General features: G+C 42.5%; 1 protein-coding gene across 6 annotated transcripts in view; it reads right to left on the minus strand.

Moving 5' to 3' along the window:
- Positions 1 to 17063, minus strand: part of NCOA7 (nuclear receptor coactivator 7) — a 248863-nt gene that overhangs the window by 49790 nt on the left and 182010 nt on the right. For 3 of the 6 annotated variants that reach the window (XM_077289426.1, XM_077289427.1, XM_077289430.1), the window contains 4 exons: positions 15570 to 15695; positions 10636 to 10820; positions 8198 to 9048; positions 4451 to 4619 (listed from right to left, as the gene is read on the minus strand). In XM_077289426.1, the coding sequence (XP_077145541.1) occupies positions 4451 to 4619; positions 8198 to 9048; positions 10636 to 10820; positions 15570 to 15695 (1331 nt within the window). Of the gene's footprint in view, positions 1 to 4450; positions 4620 to 8197; positions 9082 to 10635; positions 10821 to 15569; positions 15696 to 17063 lie in introns of all 6 variants that reach the window. The other 3 variants (XM_077289424.1, XM_077289425.1, XM_077289429.1) reach the window with 1 other exon arrangement.

Raw genomic sequence — 17063 nt, forward strand, 5'->3', positions numbered from 1 at the left:
ATCTTTTGACTAGTATCTGAAAGACTTCTGGGTTTAGGCTCCATTCTCCTGGATGGACCTCTTCTGCTCAAGAAGTCGGCTTGTACGTTTATTTCCCCTTTTATATGTAGGGCGGATATGGAGAGAACATGTTCTTCGGCCCACGAAAATATTCTTGCTGATATTGTTTAGATCTTCGTGTCTTGTACTTCCCTGGTGGCGAAGGTGGGCGACTGTTGTCATGTTGTCTGAGTATATTTTTATGTGGGAATTTTGTACAAGAGTTACCGCTGCATTGAGGACTTCTTCCACTGCTTTTAGCTCTTTGAAATTTGAGGATTGCTGTGTTATTTCGGCTGACCAGAATCCCTGGAATATGTGCTGGTCTACCGTAGCTCCCCAACCTTTTCCACTGGCATCTACTGTTATGGTCACTGCTGGGACCTGCAACCAGGGAACTCCTCTTATTAAGTTCTCTTTTTGTAGCCACCATGTTAATGAGGACTTTACATGCGGTGGTATCCGGATCTTTTTGTCTAGAGAACCTGGGGTTCCGTCCAAGTTTGACAGAATATGTGTCTGAAGTATCCTGGTGTGGGCTTGAGCCCATGCCACCATCTGGATGCAAGATGTCATGGTACCTAGAACCGACATGGCCCATCTTAGAGATACTCTCTTCTTGTCCCGCAATGTTCTTATCCTTGATGTAAGCAGGGACCGTTTTTGTTCGGGCAAGAAAGAGGTTTGTCTGTGGGAGTCTAATAAGACCCCTAAAAAGATCTTCGTTGTGGACGGAACCATATCCGATTTTTTGGGGTTTATCACCCAACCCAGGGATGACAGGATCTGGACTGTTTGAAGGTGTTCCTGTAGAATTGGAACCGTGGGGCCCACTACCAAGAGGTCGTCGAGGTATGGGATTATGCATATCTGCCGACTTCTGATGTACGCCATCACCTCGGACATGACCTTTGTAAAGATCCTTGGAGCTGATGATAGTCCGAATGGGAGGACATTGAACTGGAAGTGGTCTATAACTTCTCCTCTGGTGACTGCAAACCTTAGAAATTTCCGATAGGTTGGATGGACTGGGACGTGATAATATGCGTCCTGTAAGTCGATGGTTGCCATGACGAAGTCTTGCCCTATTAAGGGTACTGTCGATCTGACGGACTCCATTCTGAATTTTCTGTAGGTTACATATTGATTCAGCGGTTTCAGATTGATTATCATCCGATGGGTTCCGTTTGGTTTCCTTATCAGAAATAGGCTGGAATAATGGCCCTTGTTTCTTTCGTCTTTTGGGACTGGGGAAATCACATTGTTGATTAAGAGATCTTCTATCCCAGTTATCAGGGTGGACTGTAGCTTTTGTGTTGATAACGTTGTAGTTTTCATTCTTTTTTGGGGGTATGATGTAAACTCTATTTTCATCCCCTCTTTGACCAATCTTAAGGTCCACTGATCCACCCCGATCTTTTGCCAGACTGGGAGGAAGTTCGAAATCCGACCCCCCACTATGACGGCGTCATTGCCTTCTCTGGTTTTGGGGTTGTGAAAGAAAAAGATTCCTGTCTTTCCCTCCTTTCGGATAGCTCCAGCGACCTGTCTTACCCTTTCCCCTGTATTGAGGGGTATGCTCCTGCTGAGCGCGGAAGGGTTTTTTCCTAGGGTTTCTAGGTTCTGGTAAGGTCTTTTTCTTGTCTGAAGCCTTCTCCAAAAGATCATCCAAGGCTGGTCCAAACATATATTTTCCTTTAAAGGAAATAGAACACAGCCTCATCTTGGAAGTCATATCCCCAGACCAGGATCTTAGCCAGAGTGCACGCCTTACTGAGTTTGACAGTGCGGATGATCTCGCCGTCACTCTGACGGATTCTGCAGAAGCATCTGCTAAAAAGCCTGTTGCTTTCTGGAAGATAGGTAAGGAGGCCAGAATATTTTCTCTCGGAGTACCTGAGGACAAGTGCTCCTCTAGCTGCCCCAGCCAGCGATGCATCGATCTAGCTACGCAAGTGGATACTGAATTGATGTTCAGTAAAGATGCTGATGTTTCCCACGACTTCCTTAGTAGTCCGTCCATCTTACGTTCCAGAGGGTCTCTTAGTTGGGAGGCATCCTCGAATGGTAGCGTGGTCTTTTTGGCTACTCTGGCAATCTGGACGTCCACTTTTGGGACTTCTGACCAGCATGACGCTGTTTCGGCATCCACAGGAAATCTGTCTTTAATTTCCGCTGGAGTAGTCAGCTTCTTATCTGGGGATTCCCACTCGTCCAGAACTAAATCTCGGATGTTTTGGTGAATAGGAAACACCTGACGCTTCCTAGAACGAAGTCCTCCAAACATCTCTTCTTGCACCGACTGGGCCGTCTTTTCTTCCTCAACCTCCATAGTTTTCCTTACAGCCGTAAGGAGTTCTTCTATATCAGATGAAGAGAAGTAGTATCTCTCTTGCTGGAGTTTCAGAGTCCAGGGATAATTCACCCTCCTCTGGGGGTTCGTCCGACGTCTCTCCCTGAGAGTCCTCCTGCTCTTCCTCCTGTGGATTAAGTTTTCTTTTCTTAGCCTCAGGAGGGGCACTAGGAGATGGTGTAGGTTGGGAAAGAGTGGCCAGAGATGTTTTAATCTCCTGCTGGATTAAGGTTTTAATCTCCTCTATCAGGGATGGCTGTTCCTCGCTGATAATTTTGTCTGTGCATTCTTTGCACAATGATTTCTTGTATGAAAAGGACAGCTTCTTCATACAAACTGCGCATTTGCGGGTCGTTTTTGTTTTACTTCCTGATGTGGGTTCCTTGTTCCCCTAAAAAGGAAGGGGAGAAGGAATCATAAGACTACAACCCACATCAGGGAATGGACACCCGGGGCCAGACTACTCACTGGGGCCGGGATGGTGCGGTGTTCTGCAGATGCAGAGCGCGAGGAAGCAGACATTTCCATAGTCTTCACCACACAGTGGTCCTACCTGCGATGTCTTCCTGTCCAGGGCCTGAATATATAGGCGACCGGACGCAGCACCTGTCCTCCTGCATGAGGACCTCCTCCTCCGGTGTCCGGAAGTACGTGGGGGGAGAACGCCGACGTCTTCCATGCTATCTGCCTAGCGTTCCTGGAACGCACGAGGAACTTCCTGATTCAGAGAAGCCGGCCGGCGTCGGACGTCATATCCGGCCGCCGGCTTCAGACCGGAAGTACCTACACACGCGCGCGCGCAGTACGGAGGAGGAGAAGGGCTGGAGAGCTCCGAGAGGCCTCCAGCCGAAGAACGCCCCAGACTTTATCCGCAGGCGCGGAATGGCGGCGGCGAAGAGTCCCGAGTCGGAGGAGACGGGAGCAGCGACAGGGAATGGACGCAAGTCTGATCCTAGCTGCCCGGCCAGATTATCTGTATTCCCCCCGGTGACCGCTGCCGGCACAGTGCACCTGGGATGACCTCTTCATCCCTAGTAGGGACAGGAAAGAACACTGAGGGGAGGATGAGGGAGGGGTTATTTAACCTCGTCATTTCCTGTCCCTATTAAGAAAGGGGTAACATCCTCCAGGTGTGCTGTCGTGGGGGGTTACTAGAGAAATATTGATATGGATAAATATACATTTTATCCCCCTTAACATCACAGGGAAAGGAGTTAAGGACCATCCTGATTGAGTAAAGTTTGTGGAGAGATTGCCTCCATGCTTTTTTTGATGTGAAAAACATAGGGGACTTTTCTCAAATGTGTTACTATATACTTACTGCAGTGTACCCAAGTACATAAGCCATACAGATGAATAAGCAGAGCACCACATGAAGCCGCCCCTTTCCCCCACAGGCCGCCCCCGAAGCACGAGCATATCATTAACTCAAAACTGAAAATACAGATTGAGGCTATGTGCACACGTCAGGATTGTGTCAGGATTGTGTAGCCAAAACCAGGAGTGGAACAATTAGAGGAAAAGTATAATAGAAACATATGCACCACTTCTGCATTTATCACCCACTCCTGGTTTTGGCTACAAAACCTGAGGAAAAATCCTGAGAAAATCCTGACGTGTGCACATACCCTAAAGAACAAACACAGAACGGATTTAATCAACTAAACGCATCATTGTAATCAGTATAACGGCACCGACCTGACACTGTCTGTAGGTTACTGTGCACAATCCTGCTGACAGGTTGCCTTTAATGGACACAATAAATATGTCCATCTCCAAAAGATGTTGAATGGAGCTAGGATTCAGTTCTTTGCAGAGTTGGATAACTCAAGGAATAATTTTCTGGGGCAAACTATGGAGGGTCCAGAAACTGGGAGGACATACATCACTTTAGGTGATGGAGCTGCTTAAAGCGGTATCCCATGTGTTCTAGTTCATTCAGCTTTGATTATTCTTACAATAGTGATCACATTCACTCCTTGACTTTTTTTTATGATTTTTAATTCTTGATTTCACCAAGGAATTAAAAAGTGTGTAATGGATTCACAAAATACTGACCTCTCCTGTGGAACCGCAAACCAGTATTCAGGTTGTTTTCTTTTCCTTGCATACTGCTGCACCATTGCTGTAGTTTGGGTAGCAAAAGATTTCCTCATTGGTTTGCCCACTTTAACACAAAGAAACATAGGAGGGATCTTGCTCTTTTCTTCCTTAGACGGCAACATATCTGGGAGAGAAAAAAAAAAAAAAAAATTAGTCTAGAATTCATACTGGATTCAGATACCTAAATAGTTTGGTCCTCTCCCACAACTTTATGATCTATAAGGCTATATTTACAACCAAAGAATTCCAAAAGATTGTTAAAAACATGTAGCAGAAAAAAAAAAAAATATCTAAAATGGTAGCCTAATGTATGACATCAGCCACTGCATGGAATTCAATGTCATGTTACAGTTATCTGTGCATTTGCTGGGGGATTTCTACAGTACAAGGAACCAAATGTGATGCATTAATGCAGTGTTGACATGCATACATTTTAGATGCTCCATTATCCCCTTCACCACAACGCTGATGTGTGGCTGTAGGACAACTGGATGCAGCAGTAGCCCCCCCTGCAGTAAAACAAAATGTCCCCAGCATTTCCACAACTTGAAGAACTTTGGGCCAAACCCCAGCAGAACATAGAACCACACATTGTTTCTGTGGTCTTTCTACAGCAATGTCTGCTCAGGAGCCTACATAAAGTGAAGGGAAATGTTATCTTCAGTAGGATTCGGAATCATACAAGGAAGAGGACGTTAAGTAGGAAGGAGTCAGCTTTCAGGATAGGTGATTGCGTCATGGTGTAGTTCCTAAGAAGCCATAGAAGAGAACAACCCTTTTATAAACAGGTTGCTAAACAGCACACTGCTCCACAGCCTTTCATTTCCTTGTTAAGGGGGCAGCGGGCACCCCTTCTAAAGTGATAATTCTGGTTCAGAAGCTTTGCCGTACTGCTGAGAAATTAATGGTGTGTCAGTGCTTGTTCTGAAGTCTGTTATCGCTATATGTACACAGATAACCGCCTTTGAAAAAACAAACATGCTTTGTAAGCAGCCATTAGGAGAACTGCTCATGAAATGGTCTTTGGTGGAGGCTGGGCTATTCTGTATTTTCAGAAATCCAACAGACCAGGAGCTGAGAGGAGGTGAGCAGCTGACTGCATTATAAAAATATAAAATAAATGGGTAATAAGTAATGATGAGCGAATATACTCGTTACTCGAGATTTCTCGAGCAGGCTCGGGGGTCCTCCGAGTATTTTTTAGTGCTTGGAGTTTTAGTTTTTCTTGCCGCAGCTGAATGATTTACATCTGTTAGCCAGCATAAGTACATGTGGGGATTCCCTAGCAACCAGGCAACCCTCACATGTACTTATGCTGGCTAACAGATGCAAGTCATTCAGTTGTGGCAAGAAAAACATTCCCTGAGCACTAAAAAATACTCGGAGGACCCCCGAGCATGCTCAAGAAATCTTGAGTAACGAGTATATTCGTTCATCACTAGTAAGTTATTAGTCAACTTTTCAGCCCAGAACGTAGCTACTATGCCCACCAGAGCTACGCTGAGTATACAATTGGTCATCATTAGTGATGAGCGAGTATACTCGTTGCTCAGGTTTTCCTGAGCACGCTTGGGTGGTCTCCGAGTATTTATGACTGCTCAGAGATTAAGTTTTCATCCTCTCAGCCGCATGATTTACAGCTAAATAGAATAAGGAGACAACAAGGAGCGTTTCAAACAATTCATATGAAAAGGTACAAAAGTTTATTGAAGACACTAAAAACACACATAAAATAAGGACACTAATAGCCATCTCCTATAAATTGTACACTGTGGTGAACCATCCCATACCCTTAAGGCATAACACCGCTAGTAATGAGGGAATCCCCTGTCCAAAAAACCCCATCTGTGGGCTATACACATCATGATCAGTATAAAATCTACGTATCAGGACAGGTAAAGGAGCCCCACCATGCCGCAATGAACATAACCTGCAACAATAGCGTAAAGAGTGCAGCGGTGGAAGTATCCCTAAAAAGACCCTCTTACCAAGGTGCAGGAGATAGACTAAGTTGGGCGACACCCCCGACGCGCGTTTCGTTCCTCCAGTTGTCAGCTTTATTTGATAAAGCTGACAACTGGAGGAACGAAACGCGCGTCGGGGGTGTCGCCCAACTTAGTCTATCTCCTGCACCTTGGTAAGAGGGTCTTTTTAGGGATACTTCCACCGCTGCACTCTTTACGCTATTGTTGCAGGTTATGTTCATTGCGGCATGGTGGGGCTCCTTTACCTGTCCTGATACGTAGATTTTATACTGATCATGATGTGTATAGCCCACAGATGGGTTTTTTTGGACAGGGGATTCCCTCATTACTAGCGGTGTTATACCTTAAGGGTATGGGATGGTTCACCACAGTGTACAATTTATAGGAGATGGCTATTAGTGTCCTTATTTTATGTGTGTATTTGTTTGTGTGTTTTTAGTGTCAATAAACTTTTGTACCTTTTCATATGAATTGTTTTAAACGCTCCTTGTTGTCTCCTTATTCTATTTAGTGCTATTTGGAGCAGGATAGGTAGTTTCCAGGACATGGTTCTTGGATACCTTGCACTAGGAGTCTGGGTTTATATATAATGATTTACAGCTATTAGCCAGCTTGATTACATGTGGGGATTTCCTAGCAACGAGGCAACCCCCACATGTACTCAGCCTGGCTAATAGCTGTAAATCATTCAGCTGCCGTGATGAAAACTAAATCTCCGAACACTAACAAATACTCGGAGGTCACCCAAGCGTGCTCAGGGAAAACCCGAGCAATGAGTACACTCACTCATCACTACTCATCATGCATAGCAAGAGAACCAAGGCAGATCGAGCACATGAAAATTTACAAGTAACTTGTCATTTCTAACTACAGCAATTTAATAACCTAAAAAGAACAACCCTTTAAAGAGAACCTGTCAATTTTGTAATATGTAGTAAAGACAAGGCTGTGGCAGCATTTTAATACAGATTACATTGATACATTTGGCTTAGAAATCCGCTTTGTTCTTTATCATTTGACTTCTGCCAATTAGATTTCGGTGCACAGGGGCTGAATCTTCTCCCAGTCTGTCAGGCCCCTCCGGTCTGTGAATGACCGGCCTCTTTTTGAAATCTCAGCAGCAACCAGTCATTCACAGACTGGAGGCTGCAGAGAGGCAGAGGATTCAGACTGAGGAGTAAACCCATTTAGCAGATAATGTCAAATGCTGACTAAAACAAAGTTGATTTCTTCAGGAAAAGGTATCAATGTAGTTATTATTCCAGCCATGTCTTTACATTACAAAATCGTGCTGACAGGTTCTCTTTAAGAGCATGCACGGAACTGTTGTACTGACTGGAGAGCCCATGACCAAAGTGCCCATAAAGAAAAAGGGTTAATATATGGATGCAACCAAGTTGGAATAAATTACTTTGTTAAAATATTCCTAGAGCTTTTGCTAGCTAGATATCGCAAGTGCATAGGAGTATCTACACAGTAAGCCTACCTGTTACTAAATCTATGATCTAGATTTGGATCTGGTACTGCACTTCTTACCATCTTAATTACAGTAATTATGAATTGCAGCGTTGTGGCTAAAGGCCAAATTGTACAGTACACTAACCCCATCCTTGAATTTCATATGGTTCCTGCATACATCTTAGATTTTCAAGTGGCATTAAATGCATTATTTTCTAATAAGGAGATCACAGTGGAAAAAAAAGGAACACAATCTCACCTTCTATGGGTCCCTGCATTCTTTTCAAAAGCCACAGTTTTAGTTCAGACTCGCTGTCCATTTGGGTTTCTTTTTGGCTACTGTCTTCAGCTGAGCACGGTGACAGCGAATCTGGAGATTCTTCTGTGGCATGACCCGACTGCTGCTGTGCATTCTCATTATTTAACGCTACCATGGTGGGTTCCTCATTCTGCTCTTTAGATATTAACCGCATGCAGGTGGAATCTTTTACTTGTAGCTTATTAGCAGCTGGAAAACTCTCGGAAGAATGGGATGTGCTCACTTTAGTTGGATTTAAACAAAGTTCTATGTTTTTGGTTTCGTCATTTTCCTTTTCACAAGTCATACCACCAATATTTATTCTCCCCAACAAGTCAGAGGTGAGCATCTCAGAGGTTATTTCTACTGTCCCATTGAAATTGAAATCTGCCTCCAAAGAAGTAGAGTTTGAAGTCTTGGAACCTTCTACCAAGAGAGTTACTGCATGTCCCGAGTCCTTACACATGTGGTTATCATTCTGCTGTGACAAAGAGTCTACCAACTCTATAAAGTCCTCTTCTACCGGAGAATGATCAGTTTTTTTGGTTTCCGAATCAAAAATTATGTTGGAAGATTTTTGTTCAGTCTCTTCGCTAATTGCATTATCAACATTCAAGTGCACTTTGGATAGGTTATCGGCTGTAGTGTTTGTATCTGGGTTTTCTTCACTGGTTACTTCTGCAGTCTCTCGCTTTTCTATGGTTCCTCCTACATCAGTAACCCCATTTTGCCTTTTCCCCTTGTTAATGGATTTGAACTTGCTGAATGGATTGATGTCTTTTTCAGATGAAAGATCTTCCCACTCACCAGGCCTGTACAGAGGACAAAGATCCTTGGGTATATCGCTGTTGACGGAGAAATGTTGGATGGGTGTGGAATGGTAGAAATGAAAATTAAAAATAAAGAAGTGCAACTAAAATGTAACCAAGACCAAAATATACTTTAAAAAGAACAAAATAAGGGCATACAATGTAAAATGATGCCAAGCATAAAAACTAAAAACACGAACACAAATAAAGTCACAAAACAAAATATGATAAATGTGCAGTGAATGACATGACTAGTGGTAATACATGCAACCAGTAACTACCAAATATCACATCCGATTAAAATCAAATATGGGTAGTAATAACCTTAGTACAAACCCAACAAAAAGTATAAGGGATGTAAATTTACAAATTAGTTTCAGATACTCTGCTGGTCAAAGGCAGTCATCGATGATAAACTGCTAGCAGATGATTAGTAGCCACAGCGTTGGAATGTGGTACTATTGCCACCAGGATCGTACTGGCCCAGGCACTGACACCTGCTGGCATATTGGCCAGCAGATGCCTAGGGCCCCCACTGATCCAGGGGCCCCCCAGCCTGTGGTGTGTCACTAATAGCTACACTTATTTACACAAAAATCAAATCTCTATAGTAGTCATGCAACAGCAAACTACAGACCTGCTGCACCAATTTTTGTCGCCCGACATCTCAGACAACTACCATCACATGACAGGTCAATGTGTAGCCCGTCAGAGTCCAGAGCTGCATTCAGCATGGACTAGCTGGTCAGACATCCCCCAAAGAGCAAAATTGGCCAAACCTGACAATTTTCTGTATGGGTGTATCCCCACCTTCAAATGTTATGGAAACAAGGACTGGGTATGCTGAATCTGAATCTTCAATCCTTTTTACCTGAGTTGTGACAAGCCTCTGCCAAAAGGTGGAATCAAATCATGCTTAGCCAAATTAATGGATGGGGAGGGATAGCAGTTTAAGCTGTATCAGCAGTAGTGAATAGTGATGAGCACACATGCTCGGATAAGGTGTTGTCCAAACACTCGTGTGCTAACCGACTATCTTCAAAGTGCTCGAAAAGTATGTTAGAGTCCCTGCAGCTGCCTGTCTCGCGGCTGTTTGATTACCGGTTTGTCAGTAGTTTCAGACTTCCCACATTAGTTTACCATTTATTGAGCACATAGCGAGCCAACAAGGAGATCAGTTTTCAGAAAAGGAAAAAAAAAAAGAACAAAAAACCAATGTATTTTAAAATTAAATCTAGGCAGCAGCTCCTGAGGCCAATTTCAGGCTTACAGAGCTACAGCATGTCCTAATTGTCAGTGTTTTGCCACAGTAAACTACAGTAAAACTGGTTTTCCTAGCAAATACATGACTATTGCCCTTTACTTATAGGTTGCAGTGCAGATTCCTATAGGGGGATGACCAACAATCATTTTTTTTTCTTTTCCCTATAACTGGTGAATAAAAAAAAGTTACACAGTTGCAGAATACATATTATAAATTGTGAACAATTTTACAACAGAAGGAAGTCCCAAGGATCAAGATCAACTAAATTATCTTAGGATACCTCTAATGCAGAATAAATTAAGGACAGGAATGTACTTGCAACTTACGATGGCAATGCATCTTTAATCTTCATGTGCGAAACGTCGCTATAAAGTGCAACAGATACCACTTCTTCCATGGGACAGATAAGTCCATATTCCTCACAGCCATTCTCAATTACCAGTGGATCAGATTTATGGGGATCAAACATGACATTGTTTGGAGTTACTATCATGACTCCACCAACAACACCCTGTGTACAAAGTTGACAAATTATATTCAGTCTAGAACGCATGATTAAAGCCTGAGGGCAACAAAACAGCAATTTCAATGGGAAAAAAAAAAAAAAAAAAAAAGTGTAAAATAACTACACAACAGGTTAAAAAAAATAAAATAAAAAAAAGGTTTCAAAAGGCCACATTGCCCTTAATCATGATCTAATGGACCGTTTGGCCTGACTTTTGCCACTTTTCTGTAGCATTTTGCACAATGTACCCCAAACAAGAAAGTTACATGGGCATGCTGAAGGAAAGTTTTCAATTTCAATGTATACAGCTTCTATAATCAACTGTATTTACATAATCTTAATTTACTATAATTTTTTTTTGTATATTATCAAAGATTTTAAACCCCTTTTCGACGTTGGGCGTAATAGTACGCCGACGTTGGAATTCCTCCCTTTGATGTGGGCTCCTGCTAGAGGTGGGCTCCAGCCAGAGGTCTCCAGCAGAGCTCTGGTTGTCATAGCTGGATTGCTTTGAGCTCTGCCTGGTGGTCAGCGCTCATATTAAGTGTTAATGTCCGCTGCATACAGGTGATCTGATCATCACCGATCAGACAACTGCAGCTTCTAGTCTCCCATGGAGACTAATATATATATATATATATATATTAAACTGCCACTTTGGTCTCCACTATATTGCAGTAATGGGCGATCAAAAGATCGTATCTACACCAAGTGGTATCAAAAACGTCAGCTCAGCGAGCAAAACAAAACAAAAAAAAAAATTATAAGCCTTCACCCAGCCCCAAATCCCGAAAAAAATGGAGACGCTGCAGGTCTCAGAAAATGGCATTTATTTTTAAAACCAAAGTTTGGCTCTGGGAAGAAGGGGAGCAAAAAACGAAAATGCAAAAAACCAAAACACCTTAACGACCAGAGGCAATATTGCATAGGTTACTTTTGAAATTTGACAACAGAAGTATCCAAACAGGACATTATTAAACTTCGCACCAAGGTGACACCACCACACTGACAAAAGTCAGTAGCATGGTTCCTACAGTTGTGTGAAAACGGTGTTTGCCCCCTTCCTAATTTCATCTTTTGCATGTTTGTCACATGTAAATGTTTCAGATCACCAAACAAATCTAAATATTAGACAAAGATAATACAAGTAAACAAAATGCAGTTTTAAAATGAATGTCTTTATTAAGGGAAAAAGAAAGCCTAATCTACAGGGCTTTGTATGAAAGTCATTGCCCCTAAAACCAATAACTAGTTGGGCCAACCTTTGCAGCAACAACTGTAATCAAACTGGCAATTAGTGATGAGAAATCATGCTCGGATAAGGTGTTATCAAAGCATGCTCGAGTGCTAATAGAGCATCTTCAGCATGCTCCAATGCCATGTTGAAATTACAGTGGCTAAGTGTCTAACGACTGTTCGGCAGCCAAAACACGCTTGCCTGTTATGTTCCATTAACCCCTTACTGACCTCGGACGGGATAGTACGTCCGAGGTCAGCTCCCCTGCTTTGATGCAGGGCTCCGCGGTGAGCCCGCATCAAAGCCGGGACATGTCAGCTGTTTTGTTCAGAATCGCGGTCTGACCGCGCCTATTAACTAGTTAAATGCCGCTGTCAAACGCAGACAGCGGCATTTAACTACCGTATCCGGCCGGGCGGCCGGAAAGGACGTCATCGCCGACCCCCGTCACATGATCGGAGGTCGGCGATGCTTCTGAATGGTAACCATAGAGGTCCTTGAGACCTCTATGGTTACTGATCTCCGGCAGCTGTGAGCGCCACCCTGTGATCGGCGCTCACAGCACACCTGCATTTCTGCTGCATAGCAGCGATCTGATGATCGCTGTTATGTAGCAGAGCCGATCGCGCTGTGCCTGCTTCTAGCCTCCCATGAAGGCTATTGAAGCATGGCAAAAGTGAAAAAAAAAAAAAAAAAAAAAAAAAAGAAACATAAAAGTTTAAATCACCCCCCTTTCGCCCCAATCAAAATAAATCAATAAAAAAAAAAATAAATAAAAATCAAACCTACACATATTTGGTATCGCCACGTTCAGAATCGCACGATCAATAAAAAAAAAAAAAGCATTAACCTGATCGCTAAACTGCATAACGAGAAAAAAAAAAATCGAGACGCCAGAATTACCTTTTTTTGGTCGCCGCGACATTGCATTAAAATGCAATAACGGGCGATCAAAAGAACATATCTGCACCGAAATGGTATCATTAAAAACGCCAGCTCGGCACGCAAAAAATAAGCCCTCAACCGACCCCAGATCATGAAAAATTGAGACGCTACAAGTATCGGAAAATGGCGCAATTTTTTATTTTTATTTTTTTTAAGCAAAGTTTGGAATTTTTTTTTGCACCACTTAGGTAACAAAATAACCTAGTCATGTTAGGTGTCTATGAACTCGCACTGACCTGGAGAATCATAATGGTCAGTTTTAGCATTTAGTGAACCTGGCAAAAAAAGCCAAGCAAAAAACAAGTGTGGGATTGCACTTTTTGCAATTTCACCGCACTTGGAATTTTTTTCCCGTTTTCTAGTACACGACATGGTAAAACCAATGATGTCGTTCAAAAGTACAACTCGTCCCACAAAAAATAAGCCCTCACATGGCCAAATTGACGGAAAAATAAAAAAAAGTTATGGCTCTGGGAAGGAGGGGAGAGAAAAACGAACACGGAAAAATGAAAAATCCCAAGGTCATGAAGGGGTTAACACTCGGGCATGCTCAAATAACCCATTATCTGAGCACGCCCACTCATGGCTACTGGCAATGGAGTCTTTTACAACAACATTCTGGAGAAATTTTGACCCACTCAACTGTCCAGAACGGTTTTAATTCAGCCATATTGGTAGGTTTCCCAGCATTTACCATCTTTTTAAGGTCATGCCACAACATCTCAATCTGATTAAGGTCAAGACTGACTAGGCCACTCCAAAGTCTTAATTTTTTTTAATTTTTTTTTTTAAAGCCATTAAGTGGTTGACTTGCTGGTGCGTTTTGGATCATTGTCCTGCTGCATAACCCAGTGCGCTTCAGCTTGAGGTCAGACAGATGACCAGGCAGACATTCTCTAGGATTTTTTGGTAGACTGCAGAATTGATGGTTCGATTTACCACAGCAAGTCTTCCCGGTCGTGAAGAAGCAAAACCGCCTCAAGCCACCACCTTATTTTACTGTTGGTATTATGTTCCTTTTCCGAAATGTTGTGTTACTTTTCAAAAAGTTAAGCTTTTGTCTCATCAGTCGAGACTATTCTCTCCAAAAGTCTTGGGGATAATTAAGATGCTTTCTGTCAAATCTGAGACAAGCCTTTATGTGCTTATTGCTCAGCAGTGGTTTTCATTTTGGAACTCTGCTATGCAGACGATTTTTGCCTAGTTTTTTTTCTTATGGTGGAGTCATGAACACTGACCTTAACCGAGGTCTGCAGTTCTTTAAATGTTATTGTGGGGTCTTTTGTGACCTCTTGGATGGGTCATCGCTGCGCTCGAGGTAATTTAAATTTGTGGATTATGGCACTCATTGTGGTTCGCTCTAGTCCCAAAGGTTTAGCAATTGTTTTTATAACCTTTTACAGACAAACAGACCTAGTTTTGTTTCTCATTTGTTCCAAAATTTCTTTGGATCATGGCATGATGTCTAGCTTTTGAGGATCTTTTGGTCAACTTCACTTTGCCAGGCAGGTCCCATTTAAGTGGTTTGTTGATTGAGAACAGGTGTGGCAGTAATCCGGCCTGGGTGTGGCTAGGGAATTTCAACTCCTCTTCCCAAAAATGTGATAAACCACAGTTAAATAAAATGGGGGTGAGGGGTGACTTTCACATAGGGCCTTGTACGTTTGGATTTCTTTTCCCCCCTTAGTAAAAATCTTAATTTAAAAACTGCATTTTGTTTTTACTTGTGTGATCTTTCCCTAATATTTAAATTTGTTTGGTGATCTGATATTTAAGTGTGGCAAACCTGCAAAAGAATAGGAATAAGGAAGGGGGCAAACACTTTCACAGAACTGTATATGTGGCTGCCAGATATGCAGCTTCAGATACCATTATGTACTTACGGGCGCGAGGAATATGATAGCACCAGGTTTCACTAGGACTAGGTAATAAACACACACACTAGGGTGCAAAGGAAAAAATGAACTTTGCAAAACTGTTAAGTCTTACCCCTCAAATTTGTTCCTTTTGGCATAAGGATTCACCATGTAAAATATGTTGACATTAAAATTTAGATTTACCACTTGCTCAAGGCATGAGAATTATTCCATGTTTCTCATTTTCCACAACATTGTACACACAATAACCACTCAGTTTGTCATCATATCTTTAACTGGATATACCATTTATAAAACCTAAAAAGTTCAAATCACCACCCTTTCCCCTCATTGAAAATTAAAGGGTTAAAAACAAACAAACAAACAAAAAAAAAAAACACCATTTGGTATCACCGCGTTCAGAAACACCCAATCAAAATATAAAATCAATTAATCTGATCAGTAAACGGCATACCAAACATTTAAAACTGCAATATGATGTGCCATTGAAAAACCAGCAAATGATAACTGATCTTAAATATCTGACCAAAAAGGAACAAAATTAGGGGGCAAGACCTTAAAAAACTTGCTACTTAATTTTTACCATGCATTTCCTGGGCACACATACACCCATTTTTTTTTCTTCTTGTTTTTCAGACTTTTTTGGAAACAGGGCAATCACCGTTCATAAACATCAAGAACCTGGACACAACCCACCTTCCCATCCGTTATGTATCTACAGTTCATTTTCAAGAACTTAACAACAATGGGCTCTTCCTCTTCAGAAGTAGATGACAAGACTCTTTCGATAGGCTTTGTAGCCTTTCTGGCCATGTCTGCATCCTTTATGAGAAGAAAAAGATAAAAAATAAAAAAAAAACAAAAGCCACCGTAAAAATACAAAAGTAAAACAATTGTTCAAATGGATCAAGTCAAATGGACCAAAATAAAAAGTACTACTAGACCATTAGAAGTCTCTATTCCCAGGTAGTGTGTTGGGACTCAATGGCTGAAGGTCATGTTGTGCTGGCAAATACTACAGGGAACCTAATGCTTGTAACTTAAGGCCCCGTCTCACTTAGCGACGCTAAAGCGATCCCGACAACGATACGACCGGTCAGGGATCGTTGCTGCGTCGCTATGTGGTCGCTGGTGAGATGTCAGTGAGATCTTCCAACGATCGCAGCTGCGATCTCACTGTTTGACATCTCACCAGCGACCTGTAGACCGATGTCACATGGGAGCTATTATGACGATTCAGTGTCTGAGTAGTCAACGAGGTCGTTGGTAAGGTGCCAAACACAGCGAGGTGTGCTACCCAGCGGGACCTCAACGATCAAAAAAAGGTCCAGGCCATTCCGACACGACCAGCGATCTCACAGCAGGGGCCTGGTCGCTGGTACTTGTCACACATAGCAAGATCGCTACTGAGGTCGCTGTTGCGTCCAAAACTTGTGACTCAGCAGCGATCTCGCTTAGTGAGACGGGGGCTTTAGTCCTAGATGTAGCATTTGGGCTCTTCATGTTTCCTAGTTAAAAAAAGTGATTCTACAAAAATATCCCCCACTTAAGAGAAACCATAAAATGAGTTGTGTGGGAATTTTACATTGATGGCCTATCCTTAGTACAGATCATCAATATCTGATCGATAAGGAGATTCTTGCTGCTGGGAACCCATCTAGGCTGAACCCTACAGTAGTGATGAGCGAGTATGCTCCGGTAAGGTGCTAATCAAGGGACATCGGCGTGCTCGAATAATATGGTCGAGTTCCACACCTGCATATTTTTTCAGCACGCCAAGTCACTCGGCTAGCACACGAGCATGCTTGGCTAACATCTTAGAGCACATTTGCTGATTAGTAGATAGTATCCTGCTATGATTAAAACGGCAAATAAAAACAACACGACTGTCACTTCCAAACAGATGAATATGAATTGCATTACTGCAGCTTTGTTGGTTATACATGGAGATGGCTACTTTCAATTTCCACACATGTAAACCTGTTTTCTGTTTGGAAGTGAGGTCAGTCTTGATATTTGCATACATAGGCTCTGACGGAGCACTCCACCCATCAGCCTATGGCAGTTTTAATCACAGCAGAATCCTTTTTGCCCATACGCATGTGAGCTTCAGCCTAGGAGAGGATTGACATTAGATGGGTTCCAGCAACAAGAATCGCCTTATTGCTTCTGGGTATACATGAACTGGCC

Source organism: Ranitomeya variabilis, chromosome 2, assembly GCF_051348905.1.
Source record: "Ranitomeya variabilis isolate aRanVar5 chromosome 2, aRanVar5.hap1, whole genome shotgun sequence".
NCBI classification, from domain to species: domain Eukaryota; kingdom Metazoa; phylum Chordata; class Amphibia; order Anura; family Dendrobatidae; genus Ranitomeya; species Ranitomeya variabilis.